This window comes from Schistocerca serialis, chromosome 5 (assembly GCF_023864345.2).
Source record: "Schistocerca serialis cubense isolate TAMUIC-IGC-003099 chromosome 5, iqSchSeri2.2, whole genome shotgun sequence".
NCBI classification, from domain to species: domain Eukaryota; kingdom Metazoa; phylum Arthropoda; class Insecta; order Orthoptera; family Acrididae; genus Schistocerca; species Schistocerca serialis.
In genome coordinates this window covers 255359250-255377579 of record NC_064642.1, presented here as the reverse complement: position 1 = coordinate 255377579, position 18330 = coordinate 255359250, and the positions used below count along the sequence as shown (strand labels likewise).

The 18330-nt window shown below is 41.1% G+C and overlaps 1 protein-coding gene across 1 annotated transcript in view; it reads right to left on the bottom strand.

Moving 5' to 3' along the window:
* Positions 1-18330, bottom strand: part of LOC126481879 (zinc finger protein 608) — a 293906-nt gene that overhangs the window by 5103 nt on the left and 270473 nt on the right. The window contains exons 4-6 of the mRNA XM_050105838.1: positions 10430-10553; positions 2118-2205; positions 1-615 (exon numbers count right to left, since the gene is read on the bottom strand). The exon at positions 1-615 is cut by the window's left edge and continues 2507 nt beyond it. Coding sequence (XP_049961795.1) covers positions 1-615; positions 2118-2205; positions 10430-10553 — 827 coding nt within the window. The remainder of the gene's footprint in view (positions 616-2117; positions 2206-10429; positions 10554-18330) is intronic.

The following is an 18330-nucleotide window of genomic DNA, read 5'->3' as shown; positions in this document are numbered from 1 at the left end:
CCATTCACCATTTCCTCTTTTCTTTGTGGTTGTACTTCCGGTTGCTTCTCTGGTGACTTGAGAGAAGGTGCTGGACTGGGACTTGGTGCCTCAGCATTGCTCTCATCATTCTCTGATGTGCTGGCAGCATCCTTGGTGTCATCATCTTCGGCTGACCCATGGGCATGTGACTGATGGTACTTCAGCCCATTGATATGCTTGTACTTTTTCGAGCAATTGGGTTCTGGACACTCCAGCAATACAGGTGAGGAAGGAGGACTGCTGCTTCCCCCAGATGGGGTTGGTGGTGGAGGTACTCTCGTTTTCTTTGCCGAAGTGGGAGATTCTTCTTCAGGAGAACGACCTTTTCTTTTGTTATTGGTTTCAGGTCTTGGAGAAACAAAAGGTGTTGGGGAACCCGTACCAGCTGTCCCTGCACCAGAATTATTGGATCCACTAGCAGCTCCTCGTCTCCCTTTGGCACCACCATTTCTTAATTTACTATGTACAGATGACCGGGTTTCTGTGAAGTTGCTCAAATCTCCTCCTGGGGTTGTACTTGCTGCAGCTCGTCCCCTCTTCCCTCTTCCTTTGGGCGTCCTCGCATCCAGGTCACTTGTTGGTGAATCACAAAACCTGTAAACAGTTAATTGCCATATAAGTGCTAAGGTTGATCTGAATAACATATTACAAACATAAAATTATATTGAAGATTTTACATTATAAAGTTCACAACACAACCTTGAAATCAAGTAATCAAATGCATTACAGACATGTGCCATGCAAAACTGTTTATCATGGAGTCATCAGCAATTAATCCTAATCACAACTTAATTCTTTAGCTCCATGTTTAAATCAAGTGATCTGAAAGAAGCACACATTGAACTGCTAATGACACAAGCAAGATATAGCAACAAAGTTCAGGCTGTATCTGTCACCATATCCCAGATTCGGTTTCTCGTATCCACCTAATTTCTTGACTGGCAATATTATGTACACTTTTAGACTTGTCATACAAGTTACTAATTTATCTATACTATTATATAAAGATAAGTCGTCATTCAACGTTATTACCAAAAATTTCAAAAAATACTTGCAATTTACTTCGAATTTTTACACTATAATCTAATGAACATGCAAATGAGAATGTACTGGTTTTAGTTAAAATTGACTGCATGTGCAGCTTCAGTTTTCTTTCTCTCAGTCAGTTTCACGGACAAGAGAGGGGCATGTATACCCTTAGACAAATTGTTTCTGCCAAATACGTTCTTTCTTATATATATTTCCAAACAAAAACTGTGTACACAACAATGTGCTGTTATGTTTATAGAAAGCAGTAAGGTTGTATTTATGGCTTATTAGCTTACAATTATCCTACTACTACTACTACTACTACTACGATTACAGAATCTGAATTGTCCGAAACTTTGTAATCCTACCCATTCACAGATTAAAAGTATGCAAAATACTGTCACTGAAGTTACCATCAACCAATTTATTCATTTGTTTTAAGTGACTTCAATTCTCAATCAGGTTTCATTTCCAATAACAATAAACAAGGCTCAAGGTCAGAGACAGCAGTAAGAAAGAACTGGGGGCAGGGGTCATAAAGAGGGGGAGAATGAGATGGACAGAGAGTGCGGATGTTGTACATAGAGAGGGAAGAGAAGATGATACACAGAGAGAGGGGTGGAGGAGGGGATTGGCAAAGAGAGGGGACGGGAGGACATGGGCAGAGAGATCATGGGGAAAAGGAGTTTAGGATATATATCCAATTCACAAACAAAGCATTCCCTCATACACTAGTTATTTAATAAAATCACAATCAAACACTGAGGCAGCTAAGCAACAAATGTATTACAATACTGTCATTCAAAATATAATGATTTTGTTATTCAGGAGTAAATTCAGTAGCAATTGTGGAAGCTCCTTTATTTTTGTCACTTAAACTGAACAGCCAAGCTTAGTGGTAAAGCAGGATCCTCAAAAGCAATTGAAGGATGAAGGGCTGGAATTAACACCACGAGAGCCAAAATTTCACTTATGGCTGTGAACTTTCACTAAAATGTTTCACTGAGATTTATACTCTCATATTCTATGACTGACAGAATTTACAAGATTTTTGGAAACACATTTACCTTGGAGGTGCCCAATCATGCCGCGTACAGTCTAACAGTGTGCCAACGTAAGTCTTGCCTCGCCACGTCACATTGACGACAAGAACACCTGAAACGTACAAGAATTCTATAGGGTGATCAATTCAAAAGAATTGGTAATGAATTGGTAAGAATTTACTTGATACCCAACAGTTCAAAGACAAACAGCAAAACAAAATATTTGAAAGTAACTGGTGTCAATTTTCAGAAAATGTACAACTGAAACTAAAATTAAGTAGACTAGAGATAACTAGACAGCTGCATGAAAATTTACACATGAGAATTTACTATAAAGAGAAAATCTTCCAGAATGTATTGGGTACTAGCATCAACAAAATATTTACATACACCAAGAAAAAGTCATTACCTGATAGCTTCAATAACAACAAAAATACACAGGGTGTTTCAAAAATACTTTTGCAAACTTTGGGGACAGCTTAACGGGTGAGGCGGGGGGGAGGGGGGGGTATACCATGGTCCATCTCTTCTGTAGGCTGGAATAATGACAGTATTGTTAAAAGGATAGATTGCTACTCACCATATAGCGGAGACACTGAGTCACAGCAAGCACAACAAAAGGACTACTATACACACAAGTTTTCAGCCAGAAGGCCTTCTTCTGAAATAGACAACATGCACCACATTCACACAAACACACCTCATACACACACACACACACACACACACACACACACACACACATACACACACACGATCACGGTTTACGGCTGCCGAGTCTGGCCTCAGTAGACAGAGACGGTGGTGATGTGTGCGAGCTATCCTTTTTCATCTTGCTGCCTTCTACTGAAAAAATGCTCATAGCTCTTAAGATAGGTGCTTTACAGCCCATGTTTACTACACCTTTTTCTTGTTTTGGTAAGATGACATCCTGCTCAAACTTTTGTAAATGTGTTTTTGAAACACCCTGTAAAATAATCAAAAGATAATCAACACCACAACTTTCGTCTATATTTGGAGCTTTCAACTACATGAAATGGCCTTTACTATGACATCACTTGGGAGGAAAAGTTCTTTACCGCATACTTGATTGAAAGCGGAGAGAGGTTACTACGACACATTCCCCTATTATCCAAGAATAGCTGACATGGTATTGGAAGAAAATGTTTGGGTGTACGTGTGTTTGTGTGTGTGTGTGTGTGTGTGTGTGTGTGTGTGTGTGTGTGTGTGTGTGTTGTTTGGGTGTACGTGTGTTTGTGTGTGTGTGTGTGTGTGTGTGTGTGTGTGTGTGTGTGTTTCACGGGAGGGGGGGTTAAATTATAGATGGAGACCAAAACTTAACTACTGTAAGCATGTTTAAATGGATATAAACTGCAGAAGATATGCAAGGGTTATCAAACCAGCTTTAAGGTATCATCTTAGCAACTATATTCTCAATCAGTCCATCCTAGAACAAAATAATCTCAAACTGAAGGTGTTATTAAGCACATGTTTGCTGGAGGTTGGTGGTGTTAAATTATTGCAATAGTATTGTCTTATGAAGGGAGTGCCTTGCCACAAGACCCATTCAGCAGACTGAGATCAACACTACTGAGAAGAAATCAAGAGGACGATGTCGTGATAGCTGGGAAAGATACCACAAGGATCTAAAACGTACACAAGTCAACTTGTATCAAATATAGAAACAATAACTGTAGACTGACAAGCCACAATGAAGGAAAGTCATCCAGAATTGCTGTGCAACTTGCTGGAACAGAGAAATTATATTGAGTGACAAGACAGTTTCTTTACAGGGAAAAAGGTACTGACAGCAGTCCTTTGGGCAAAATTTGTTGTAAATAATGTTGCTGTCTTTCAGATCAACAGCTCAGTTCACAGAATCAATACCAGAAATAAAGAATCTATATAGAAAGTTAATACCGCTTAACACAGAAGGAAAATGTCCATCACTTAGAAAGATATATTTTCAGTAACTTGGCAGAAATAATAATACTAATAAGAGAGACCTGAAGGATCTATCAGTAACCAATGATGAATTTATAAGTCAAACCAGTTGATACATTAACAAAACAACATACTGAGAATTACATGTAACTTCAGACTTCCATGCCTCTTCAATACAATAATAAGGCCTCAGTATGCAAACTTTTGTTTTAATACTCTTGGAATTATTCGCAGACTTTCACAGTTCTACATTTACATGTTTGCAATGGCTAAGACATTTCTGAACAATATCATTCCTTCCAAGAGGGTCGGTTTAGCAAGTAATGCAGAGAGCCATTTTGAAGTGTGGAAAGTGGGTTGGTTGATATGAGGGAGGGGACCAAACAGCGAGGTCATCGATCCCATCGGATTAGGGAAGGATGGTGAAGGCAGTTGACCATCCTCTTTCAAAGAAACCATACCAGCATTTGCCTGAAGCAATTAAAGGGAATCATGGAAAATGGCCAGAGACTGGTTTGGACTGTTGTCATGTGAATCCAATGCGTGGAAAGTAGGAGAGAGGTACTGCCAGAAATAAACCTGTGAGGTCGGGTCATGTGTCGTGCTTGCATAGCTCACTTGGTAAGACCATTGCTCGTTAATGGCAAGGTTCCAGTTCAAGTCCAAATCTGGCACACTGTGCTCATCTGGCAGATGTAAAAACACATTTATAAGTTTTTATTTCTTCTGCATCCTTCAAAAACAATTGACATGGTCTCTGTGGAAATAGTATTAGCATGTAAATTCTTTTGTAATTATGCATTAATGTTTTTCGTTTTGACAGCATTTTAAACATCCTTAATATTCTCCTGCTCACAAATCTATAAAAGCAGTAGTATATCAGACCTAATCAATGTAAAGGGCACGATTACGCTTTACACTGTCAACAGGAAACTGACAAGGAATGCTGCTAGTTGCTGGCATACACCAAAAGGCCAATTACTGAAAACAGTTGGGAAACAACACAGATTTCTCATTGTATTGTCATGAAACAACACTCAAAACATTTTTTGATGGTAAAAGCTAATTTTTGTAATGTTATAATCAAAAGTAATGCACCACTATCTCCACAGCTCCAAAACGGCACACAGTGTTTCAAATTTCTTCAAACTACTGAAGAAGCAATTTGTGCTTTCAGTAAGTCACAAATGAAAGTAAGCAGACAATCGCAGAATATCTATAGGCATTACTAATGTGGTGCAATGATTGAGCAAACGTTTTGAACAGCATTTTGATTCTCTTGAAAAGCAATGAGTTCTGGTGATACATTCTAGTACACCACTGGGTAAATGTGTTTATAACAAAGTTCTTTATGATAACAAAGAAGATCAATTTTTGACAATATAATGTAATTGTATAGATAAAAAATCTACTCACCAAGTGGCAGCAGAACACACATGTAAAAGAAAAATATAATTACGCAATCTCTATGGAGCCAATGGTTCCTTCTTCAAGCAGAAGGGTTGAAGGGGAAGATACAGGGGTTTACAAAAAGGACTGGAGAGATCTAGGAAAATGGGTAGATTTTGGAAACTCACCCAGAACCGCAGGTCAGGGGAGACTTACCAGACAGGATGAGAACGAAAGGGTAGACTTACCATACAGGATGAGAAGGAAAGACTTTCCTTCTCATTCCGTCTGGAAAGTCTCCCCCTGACCTGGGGGTCTGGGTGATTTTTCCACAATCTGCCTCCTTTCCTAGACATCTTCAGTCCTTTTCCTTTCCCCCCTCTTCCTTCCCCTCCAACCCTTCTGCCAGAAGGAGCCACTGGCTCTGAAAGCTTGCATAATTATAATCTTCTTTTATGTGTGTGTTTGCACCACTTTGTGAGAAGAAATTTTATCTATCCAGTTATATTATAAAGATCTTTGTGCGAACTCTCTTAACTATATTTTTAATTTATGAGGTCACAGCACACAAGTAAGGTGCTGAAACCACCAGCAGCTTGTAGGAGGTGGTATCTGAGTGTGGAAGAGGTCAGCTACCACTGACAAAAACGAACAACTGGTTTTCCAATAGAGCTGTGTAGCTGACTCCTTTGTAAAGTACTGGAAGTGGCCAGCCTTTGCGCAGAAGTAAATATAATCAGCTTCAGTAATGAACTGAGAGTACAATCCAGTATGATACCACTGTGTTCCTCTTTGTATGCATAACTCAATGTGAAAGTTATGAGTTCCTGTTAGTTGGCCAATGTACACATGTTAATATACAGGAGTTTTACATTGAGACCAAAAAGCTCATTTGTATTTGTGACATCATGTTGCTTCTCAATTTATCAATCAATGAACAACATCGATCTAACACCCTTATGCTTCATTCCCTTCATAGCATACGAAATTCAGAGGTTCGAAAATAAATATCATACCCATGTGTTCCATGAAATTCCATGTTATGTATACAATGGCTTATAACTAATAAGCCGGACGGAGTGGCCGTGCGGTTCTAGGCGCTACAGTCTGGAGCCGAGCGACCGCTACAGTCGCAGGTTCGAATCCTGTCTCGGGTATGGATGTTTGTGATGTCCTTAGGTTAGTTAGGTTTAATTAGTTCTAAGTTCTAGGCGACTGGTGACCTCAGAAGTTAAGTCGCATAGTGCTCAGAGCCATTTGAACCATTTTATAACTAATAATACAACTGACAGGAAAAAATATCTCCCTGAAATTCTGTGTTATGTATACAGTGTCTTACAACTAATACACAACAGACAAAAAAAAAATCTCAAAATCAAGAAAGAGTTGTGAATATAAACGAATGTTGGCAGAAATGTTTCTGTATGTGGAATATGGTGTCTACTCAAACTGCACATCAGTCGCATAAGAATGGTGCTACTAACACCACTAAAAAGATGCAAATCAGGTTTGCTTTAAATACACACAGTAACAATTGTGAGTGTTAATTACTTTGAGACTGGTGTGGTGAGCTGATGTTAGCCCAGATTTCCTTAAAGGCAACAAAGACACCTCACTGATTTTGAATGAGGTCATGTAATAGGGCTATGAGAAGCTATCTGTTCCTTCTGCAATGTTGCACAAAAACTTGGTAGGAATGTACCCATTGCACATGATAGCTGGCAGTCGAGCTACGAGAATGTACGGTTAAAAATAGAGTGGGCTTCGTAAGGCCAGGTGGATCTGCCATGAGGGAAGACCTTAATGTTCAGTGTATGGCTCTTTCTAATCATACCTCACCTCCAGCAGTAATTTGAGCAGCAGTTGGCACCACAGTGACACAACAAACTGTTACAAATCAATTCCTCTGAGGACAGCTCTGAGCCAGACGTCCTGTAACGTGCGTTCCACTGACACTAAACCACCACCATTTGCGACTTCAGTGGCATCGAGTGAGAGCTCACTGGAGGGCAGGGTTGAGGTCTGTTGTGTTTTCAGATAAAAGCTGGTTCTGCCTCAGTGCCAGTGAGGTGGAGGCTAGGATGAGGCCACTTGAGGGCCTGCAACTATCCTGTCTGCGTACTAGACCTACACCTGGAGTTAAGGTCTGGGTTGTGACAGTAGGAGCACACTCGTGATTATCCCATGCACCCTGACTGCAAATTAGTACATCAATCAAGTGATTCAACCTGTTGTGCTACCATTCATGAACAACATCCCAGGGGGTGTTTTCCAATAGGATAATGCTCATCCATATACTGCTGTTGTAACCTAAAATTCTCTACAGGATGTCTGCATTTTGCCTTGGCCTGGACTGATCACCAGATCTGTCTCCAGTCAAGCACTTATGGGACATCATCGGACGAAAACTCCAATTTCATCAGCAAATAGCACTAACCGTCACTGTACTGACTCATAAAGTGCACCAGGCATGGAACACCATTCCACAAACTGATATCTGACACCTAAACAACACAATGCATGCTTGCATTCAACATTCTGGCAGTTGCACCAGTTATTAATGTATCGACATTCCACATTTGCAGTGTCTCATCTCTCACTTACATTAACCTGCGATCTTGCAATGTTAATCTATTAAGTATGTTACCTACACAATTGTACTCCCAAAATCTCCATCAGTGCATATTACACAAAAGTCATGTTGTGGATCAAGAAAATAGCAATACCATCCAACAATAACGAGTGAGCTTGTGATACCGCAAGTTGGAATTATTCCATTTGTTAGTACTTCAATTCTTGATGAAAACAAACTTTTTATGATCTTTATCTTGAAATAACACAGTTACTTGGTTTATATGTGGCACATAATTTCAAAAAGTCATCTAGGATGAATTTCATTTAGATTCATTGATCAGGCTTTTATTTTTAATGTTAATTCTTTTAAATGTGTTTTTCATGAAAGTGTTACTAATAAAAGATCTGCACAATTAAACTTTTTGCTGCAGCACAACCTTGTTAGCAAATATTTTGTAAGTTAATACATATTTCTGAGCATAGTGACACCACTCATTATAAAGACTTGCATTCCAATTTTTCAGTAATGTAGTTAAAATTCTGTGAAACTAATTAACTTACAAGATAATTAATAGTGAAGCTCAGAAGAATTTCCATTTTCCATTCAAGATCTAATCTTTGTGCCATTATACTTTTGTCGTCCTAATTTTTATGCACAAGATGGTATACTTCATTAAACAATTATGCCATTAATTAAGAGTTTTGCATAATTTTGAATATGGTACTTATATTTGTAAATGTGTTATTCTCAATCTGGATGCATAACATGGTTTCATAAACTTTTCTAATTTCCTAGGCCACCACCTATTTCACAAACAAAATTTTTATCAATACTTACAGTCCATCTTGAGTAGCAAAATTCAACCTCACAAGTTTCTAAAATAACAATTTGTTCATATGCCAGTCTTTATGTAGTTGGACATCACCCAAAAAAGTCAAGATACAATTGATCCAGTAACCGAGAAACACCAATGACAACTCCCGGACATGTTAGCAACCACGTAACTTCTAAGGGTAACTATTAGTCTGGACTCAAATAACATAAAGATTTGTATAGTGATTGGTTTATCAGTTGACTCTTTCAGTGATATGACTTTATTGAAAACATTACTGTGTGTACTGCTCTTTCTCATTATGCTACCACTGTGTTAAGCCTTTATTATGTTCACTGATTTTTGTGCCACTTCTTTGAGAAGGTGGTACTACATTTATGTTTGGAGATAGCAGTGTGAGGTACAAAACATGGATGTAAAACTGTCTCTGGCCATCACATCATTTATAGAGTTAATAAATGAGAAAAGAGCCACTTAACTATAACAAATGTGTACTGTATATCATTTACATTATCACAGAAAACTGTTTTCAGCTATTTAACGAAGATAAGACTCCAAAGCCTTAACAAGATGTGCAGGTAGGGAACTGACGCAAGTTATAAAATACTGATGTAATTAATGTTATAATTTGAATGTTTGTGAAGTTCTCAGTATTTTAAGCAATAAGTGAAAAACCTCATCCTTAACTGTTTTCATTTTCAGTACAACAAATGCCACTGGAAGAAAGAGGCGAGTTGTTCAAATAGATTAACTCACATATAAAACACTCATAGACATTAACTGCACAAAGTAGAGAATGAAATTTCAGATTTCAGCAATAAACTAAAGAAGCACAGCTGTTCATGAAGCTCAGGGACTTCCTGAGACCAACATGAGGTTAAACACAAACTTTTTATGCAACAAATTTAACATCATCGGTTACTGGGTGATTTATAACAAGGACAAGGAAGTCTGTGCAGTATGACAAGATTTGTTATTCCTAAAAAACAGCCATCACAAAAAATTACTAACCCCCAGCTATTACTGGTATCACGGCCTCTAGTCATGATAACAACTCTACTCTGTGAGGAAGAGAGTCAACAAGTTTCATCGCGAGTTCAAGCTGAAGCCCTTCACAGATGCTCATATTTCATAGAGCTCCCTAACTGCAGGGAAGTTAATTACTACATTTCACTCACTGTTCAAAATACTCCCACAAATTTCCCATGGTATTAAGACCAGTTACTTTAGCCTTCAACAGACTAGGGATGTATTATGCAGCCCTTTCGAATGAAGCTAATCTTGGAAGATAAACTCATTGTGAAGGTGCAAAACAAAGCACACAATATCACTGAGAATTTGAAATAAACTTCACTTTCCAACAAGCTCAATGAGTGGTCCCAAGTCACAATATGAAAAACATCCTCCGAAATTTCACGGAATCACTAACAACCAAAACTACACCCTACACACAGTGTGGGTTATACAAGCTGTCAGTGCGCCCCAACATCTATTATAACTTGAAAAGAAGCACAACTGTGACTCGTCTGACCACATCACATGCATTAAGTCAGTTATCTTCATTCTTTATCTTCAAACTTAAAAATAACAACTTACCACCCTCTGTCTCATGCCACACAATTCCTTCGAGTGTGACACTGGTGCCCGGCTCACACGGTCCCAGGCAATCTGGCTCTGTGATGGTGCCCACACTCGTACCGACACACACATCCAACATGTCCTGCAACAAAAGACAAAATAGTAGTAAGTGCTCACAGGGGGTCAGTGATACAACTCACTGAACCTCTGAAATTTTACTGTAATACAGTAGTCTATACAAAGCCTAATAGCATCAGCTGAGGAGTTAGTTAACTAGGTGCCAAACTAGCAGTTAATACCTGCTTCCCACATGATATATGTAGACACACTTGTATAAGAATCTGTCATACCTTAGGTATACTTTGGAAAAAAATCACAAATATGAGACAGTGTCTTGGCAAAAGCTACATTTGAACTGGTTCATAATGTGAGACTGAAAAATGTGTTAAAGGGTAAACCACGTTCCATCAGTGCTGCGTACTTCTACCAAGATTAAAATTTATTTGTAGATCACAGCTGTAAGGTTTATGCTTTAGAGGCCATAATCAAGTGACATCAAGAAGTAGTGAAGTATGTCATCTCTGTCATATTCTTGAATTCTTGAGGATCAGCTACATGTTTCGAACATGCTATGGTGGAACCATGGCTTAAGTTTTAAGGTCTTACCCACTGTGGAAGTGAAGAACAAAAGCAGTTCATTAGCAACACTTAAAGGCCTAATAGTGGTATATTTGATTGACAAATCTGATTAATAAAAGAAGCATGAGTGTGTGGCAGGGGGACAGGGGGGGAGGGGGTGGGGGGGACGGGATTTTTTTGGGGGGGGGGGGGGGGCGCAGATAAATATTTTTTAGGCATGACAAAAAAAATTGGAAGTGAGATCACATCGGCCTTTTTATCTTTTAACCCAGACCACACAACTCTGGCATTCTTCTTTCCTGGTCATACCCTTAGGGCTGGTTCGCGTCATCCAGCTCGCACTTTTCTCACATGACATACTGAAAGTACTGGATCATGGCAGTCAGGTAGCTGCAGTATTTCTCAATTTGCAAAAAGCATTTGACTCAGTATCACATGAATGCTTATTACAATATTACCATCAAATGTCGTATGAAGCTAAATTTGTGACTGAATTGGCGTTTTTTTTTTTTTAAGGGAGCAGTTAGTTTGCATCTTCAAGTGTCCCCCAGAGGAGTGTGTTGGGGCCTTGCTGTTCATGTTATATGTTAATGACATAGTTGACGATATTGATAGTAACCTCGGGCTTTTCACGGATGATGTCACTATCTTTAATGAAGCACTGCCTGGAAGGAGTTGCATAAATATTCAGACAGATCTTCCCAGAATTTCAAGGTGGTGCAAAGATTGGCACCTTGCTTTAAACATTCAGATATGTAAAACTGTGCACTTCACAAAACGAAAAACATACTTTCCTATAACCATAATATCAATGCGTGACAGCTGAAACTGGCCAACTCATACAAATACCCAGGCTGTAACACTTTCTAGGGATAGGAAATAGAACAATCACACACAATTTGCCATGAGTAAAGCAGGGGCACATTTCGATTTATCGGTAGAATACTTAGGAAATGCAGCCAGTCTTACTAATCACTGCTGCCTCACATCCAAGAATATTGCTCATGTGTGTGACTTCCGTATCAACAGGCGATATTGAACATATGATAACAGGCTTGTTTGACAAGTGGGAGAGCGTCACAGAGATGGTGAATACACTGAACTGGCAGGCTCCGAGCAAGCCTATTTACATGCTTCAAACAACGTTTTTAATCATGATGATAGAAATATACTAGAACACCCTATGTGCTGTTTCCGTAGGGATCGTGAGGAGGAGATTAGTGTTTCATGTCCCGTCGACAATGACATTATTAGAGACAGAGCACAAGCTTGGATTAGGGAAGGATGGGGAAGGAAACCAGCTGTGCCCTTTCAAAGGTACCATCCCAGTATTTGCCTGAATCAATTTAGGGAAATCATGGTAAACTGCCGGGCATGGGTTTGAACCGTCATCACCTCGAATGTGAGTCCAGTGAGCTAATACCAATGCGCCACCTCACTCGGTGGGATTGTGAAGACAAGACTAGATTAATTACAGCATGCACAGAGGCCAAGCACTTCGCAGTTGTCTGCAGAGTATAGATGTAGATGCATGCCAATAATTTAGTCAAGTGCTAAATGGTTTAGTGTGAGGAAAGAGTAAGTAGGGGAGTGTGGATTCGGACGTGGTCTAGTTGATTGACAACCACTGACTGCTATAAAGTGCGTTTTCACAACAATATGGACAATGTGGGAGAATAAAGCAATAAATTGTGAAGCATGGCTTATATATGACAAGGTTAGAGAAAAAAAAAAAAAAAAAACAGGAACACAATAATGATTTGCTCGAAGACAGCTGCAACGGGCCTCCAGCCAAAGGAAGCAATATTGGCACACAATATTGGCAAGTATCCCCAACCACTGTGCCCTGTTCACTGACTGAACGGTGGCTGGTGGGGTGTGCAATTCGAGGCCACGCTTTCCATTTAACTAGTAAGAGCACGCCAAATTATTTTTGTTAACTGCTCGGTCATGTAAGTTTTTCTGAATAAGGGCTGCCCGATTTTCTGTTGAACAATGTTCATTTTTTTAAATAGCTCTGAGCACTATGGGACTTAACATCTGAGGTCATCAGTCCCCTAGAACTTGGAACTACTTAAACCTAACTAACCTAAGGACATCACACGCATCCATGCCCGACGCAGGATTCGAACCTGCGACCGTAGCAGTCGCGCAGTTCCGGACTGAAGCGCCTAGAACCACTCGGCCATCACAGCCGGCCGTCATTTTTTTAAATTAAGCTGACACAGAAAGTAAATGAAATCAGGATTATTATTATTATTAAATTATTATTATTGCAGTATGTGTTTCAGATCTCAGGATTATTAGACACCTTTTTCTTGATTTGATCAATACTTCCTCCTCCCAAAACATTTAAAGCGAAAACCTTGCAATAGAAGAGATCTGTTCCATAGTATCGAAGATGAAGAAGTGCTTACACCTCTTCGTGACCCGTGATATTTCATGGCCATTCGTGCAGAGAAAATATTGTATACGAATGTTTCGCGATCTACACTGTACCATTCGTTTCACTTTTTAGATCTGATTCCTGAATGGATTTTGATTAAAGCTCACACCTCTTCAGGTGTGTATATCAGGGCCCAAGTTTATTAGACTTTTCTGCTTATTTCTGTGCAAGGAACCTGCCTCTAAGGTTTGTCGTTTCTTATTTTTTTTATACCCCATATAACCTACACTGACTTGTTTATTTTCAATCCTTAAACTGTTACAAGGATAACATAATGTAAACTTGTCTGAATTGCATCAAGCCACAGTATTTTCTCTTATTGATATTTTTCCTCCATATTTCGACATCCTGAGTATTCCCTTTTGATCCGCCGAGATTACGACGAAACTGCCACGTAAGTAAGTAGTTTACCTTCACCATTCCTACCTTTTTTTGCCATGATTGAACCATGCAACACTCAGTTTTAAACTCGGGTTCCAATTTCAACTGCTGTTGCTATTTCTGCACTTGCACTCCACCAGTTCTTTCTGACGACGAATCAATTTGTAAAAATGCTTCGCGAATTGCAAAACGTACAGTAACACATATTGCTTCGATCGACTTCTGACTCGCTACTGAAAGCAGGTCTCTCAACTTAGCTCTCTTCGGACTAAAAATTAAATTTTTAATACCAACTACGTTTACAAGACTGCTTCACACACACTTGCTCAATGAGCAGACTATATTGAATGAAATATTACACGTTTCAGTGTAATCGGGTTTTGACGTACCCCAGCAAGATTTAATCGGGTATAGTGTTTTCGACAGGATCCCTGGAAAATGTGGTCCGTACGCATTTAGCTACTAACTCGCCCCGGGGGACTTGATCTAGTGGATGCCGTAGCGCCACATTACAACCACCCTTTTTTATTATTTTCCCAGTTCAACCGCGTAGCGAAAAGAGGAGACGGCAGTAGCGGCGTCCGGAACAGCGATCGATAGCAGAGTCGAGCGCACGCCGCCACATTCCTACGGACCCCATTCTGACCAATCCACAGTGCCTTCTCACGAATTTTCTCGCACAAGAGTGTGATTTCGCTGGACCCTTTTCCTACATCTCGATAGTCGTTTAATAAATGAAATTAATGTCGGGTGGCTACGAACCTAGTGCAACCCTTTCTATTTTATGCTATTGAAGGGTCTTCCTTTTCAGTTTAACCGCGTGAAGCGGCTTATCTGACCTCACGAGTCTGAGTCGACCTCGTCCTGGATAATACCACCACAGAAACATAGTCAGCGACAAAGCGGAGGCGCTGGATTACTGGCGCACGAGGGTCGCAATTCCTTCTCGCTTGACATGTTGGGTCTCTATTATCTGTTCAAGAAGATTCATTTTGTTGGGGAAAGTTGACCCATTTCAATATTGTATGTAGTTAAAATCAGGCAGAAATTTAGCATCTACATTGCTGGCTAACACATAAATGTAACGCTCCTCTTAACCTGGAGGGTGGTTTTAAAGCGACGCACCACTTTACTAGGCGTGGACAACAAAATCGTTCGGTATACGTACGCTATTTGTCCGTATCTGTTACATGTTCCGCCTTTCCTCGGACTGGTATTTCTGTGTGTTGAGAGCAAGGATTCGAGTTCGGCTTGTGCTGGTCTGTTCCAATCTGAATAACATACGAGAGGTGTTCAATAAGAAATGAAATACTTCCTTCTGAAAGCAGGTTGGTTTTATTCAGAATTCGAGTACGCCATTTCATTCCCCACTCTTCCGCCTTTCCTCGGACTGGTATTTCTGTGTGTTGAGAGCAAGGATTCGAGTTCGGCTTGTGCTGGTCTGTTCCAATCTGAATAACATACGAGAGGTGTTCAATAAGAAATGAAATACTTCCTTCTGAAAGCAGGTTGGTTTTATTCAGAATTCGAGTACGCCATTTCATTCCCCACTCTTCTGACTACAGCATCATGGGAGAGCATGAGTAACATGTTCCCAACTCTACTGGTCGACACCGGATCGAACGTCTTGCTGCATCAATAACCTCCCTATCATTTAGGTACTGCTTCCCGCGCAGTGCATCCTTCATTGAGCCAAACATACGGCAATCTTCCGTTAGACTGCGAAGAACACAGCGGGTACACACGTTAGTGTACCCCAGCTGGTGGACGAGTGCGTCAGCATAACCAACAGACGTGCAGTTGTGCAGCGAGGTGTTTGTCATCCGTCGATTATCTCAAATGAGTGTGTCCGCACGTTCCAACATTGCAGGAGGCATAACTGTGTGCTTGCCGACCAGCACGAGGGAAATCAGGCAGACGTGGTCGACCTTGTGACGACAGACACTTCGCGCAAGGGCTCACCGTGCTTCTGTTCATTGCCAAAGTCTCCGTAGCCATGTGCAAGCGTTTATCAGTATCTACGATGGTTTTCTTTCTCTTCAAATGAAATAAATGTCTCTGGATCATGGGGCCCGGGGTTTCGATCCCCGACCGCGTTGTGGATTTACTCTGCCTGGGGACTGGGTGTTTGTGTTCATCATCATAATCATCAACATCATCACCAACAACAACATCATTCGTGACAGAGGGTAGATTGGACTGTGAAAACAATTGGACTGGGTCAAAATTGGGACTTTGTACGGGCGCTGATCACCGCGCAGTTGAGCGCCCTACAAACCAAACATCATCATCCAAATGAAATTGTGACAGCTTTCTGCTCGGAAAGCACCTCCATTACAGACGCCATCCTGAAGACTTCGTATAGCGGCGCCACCCATCGAAACTTCATAAAGGGGCTGGGGCGGGAATATTCCACGATATCCCACAACAAATTCCGCAGTTTTTTCACCGAAGCTGGCCGAGAAAAAGAAGTCTTGCACGCGCATTTACCCGTTGTTGAACACAGTGACTTTGGTTTTGAGTGTAAATCTTAGATGATTGCCTGTGCATGAAAATACACACAGGAATTTCGTAAAATTAGAATCTTGCTTCAGTTATTCAGGTACATCACGTGCAGTTACCAATTATAGAAGCAAACTTTGACACAGTTTCCATGACGAACAGGACGCGCTAGAGATCGCGAAATGTCGAAGTTGGATTTGAGAATTCTTAATGTTGAACGTTTTACACATGTTTGCTTCCCTCTTTCCATTCGAACTAATGAGGAGGTATTGAATAGAACTGGGGAGAAAAGGAGTTTGTGGCACAACTTGACTAGAAGAAGGGATCGGTGGGTAGGACGTATTCTGAGGCATCAAGGGATCACCAATTTAGTACTGGAGGGCAGCGTGGAGGGTAAAAATCGTAGAGGGAGACCAAGAGATGAATACATTTAGCAGATTCAGAAGGATGTAGGCTGCAGTAGGTACTGGGAGATGAAGAAGCTTGCACAGGATAGAGTAGCATGGAGAGCTGCATCAAACCAGTCTCAGGACTGAAGACCACAACAACAACAACAACAACAACAGTGCAAAGGAGGCAATAATTTAAAGTCAGGCAAGTTTTGACGTCGTTCTCTTTCAATTGGAACTTAACGGCAACAATCATTCTGGATAAATGTGTGTCTGTTTCTAACAACTGTTTCCACGTTAGTTACCATATAATGCACCGCAAAAGTTATCATCTGACGTCGTATCTGTTACGGCCTCAAATACAGCAGATGAACACACACACGCACACACACACACACACACACACACACAAAATCGCAGCTAGTGGATGTTTCTTTTAGAATTCATATCAGACCTTGATTTTTTTATTATTTTTATTTAATGCAAGGTCTCTACGAGAATGAAGACGCTTACTTCATCACCACTGGCAACTTTGCCTTCCCACATGGAAGCTTGCCAGCGGCAGCAAGTTCGTTGCCTGTATTCTACAAGCGACTTTAGCTGCGCCCTTCGTAAATGTTACAGTGTTAGTAAGAGGCAGGGATGCTGGTGCAACTTAAATCACCGCTACTTCGGAGTTTGTACTGAGCGCCTGAAACCCAAACGAGTGCTGGTATCTCTCGGCAACGGCGACGCATTCCACACGAGGCGTGCCAGGAGGCGGTACGCGCGGTCTCGGTGCGAGCTCAGCGCGGACGGGGCAGGCAGGTGGTGCGTGCTGAGCCGTGCCGTGCAGTGCTGCGCGAGCGCGCTCCGGCCGCCTGCCAGTCGATAGCTGCGCTGCGCGGTGCGGCGCGGCGCGAGGGGCCGGGACAAAGGCACGCCTGCCAGCGACGGCCGGGCACGGGACGGGGCGAGGGGGAGGGCTTCCGCCTGGAATGCCGCTGCGCGCAGCGCGCCACCCGCAGGGCTGTCCGCAGCCGCCGCGCCGCCCCAGGGGTGTACATGCCCGCCACAGCGCCACGTCAAAATGCGGCGCGCTCGACAAGCTCCAGTTGGTCGAGGTAGTAGTGCACACCTCTCAAACTGTCGCACGAATTGCACATCAGTGTCACAGTGACCAATTATTTGCTGGAGAAATTGGCCCGATATGGAATATTTTACAATGAAACTAGACTATCATAAATACTAAACGCGTTTTATTTCAGCTGTCATGTACTTTTTCAATCCATATTAATATTAACGCAGCCAAAATTCTAGTCTAAGTACAAACTGTCACGGATGCTTTCCAATGATGAAACATAAAATTGATCCACACCTAAAGACTGTGTTGGAAGTTTAATTTGACGAAGATCCTATTTATTTAATGAAATGCACATATTACACAAATATTCAGAGATGTTCTCAAGTATTCGTAAACCCATTGATTTGTTTTTTCCACACACATATCGGCACTTAACGGCAACTGAGCAGCCTATTCTATTTGGGACGGTTAGTTTCGAGACTGGCCATTCTTGCCCTGG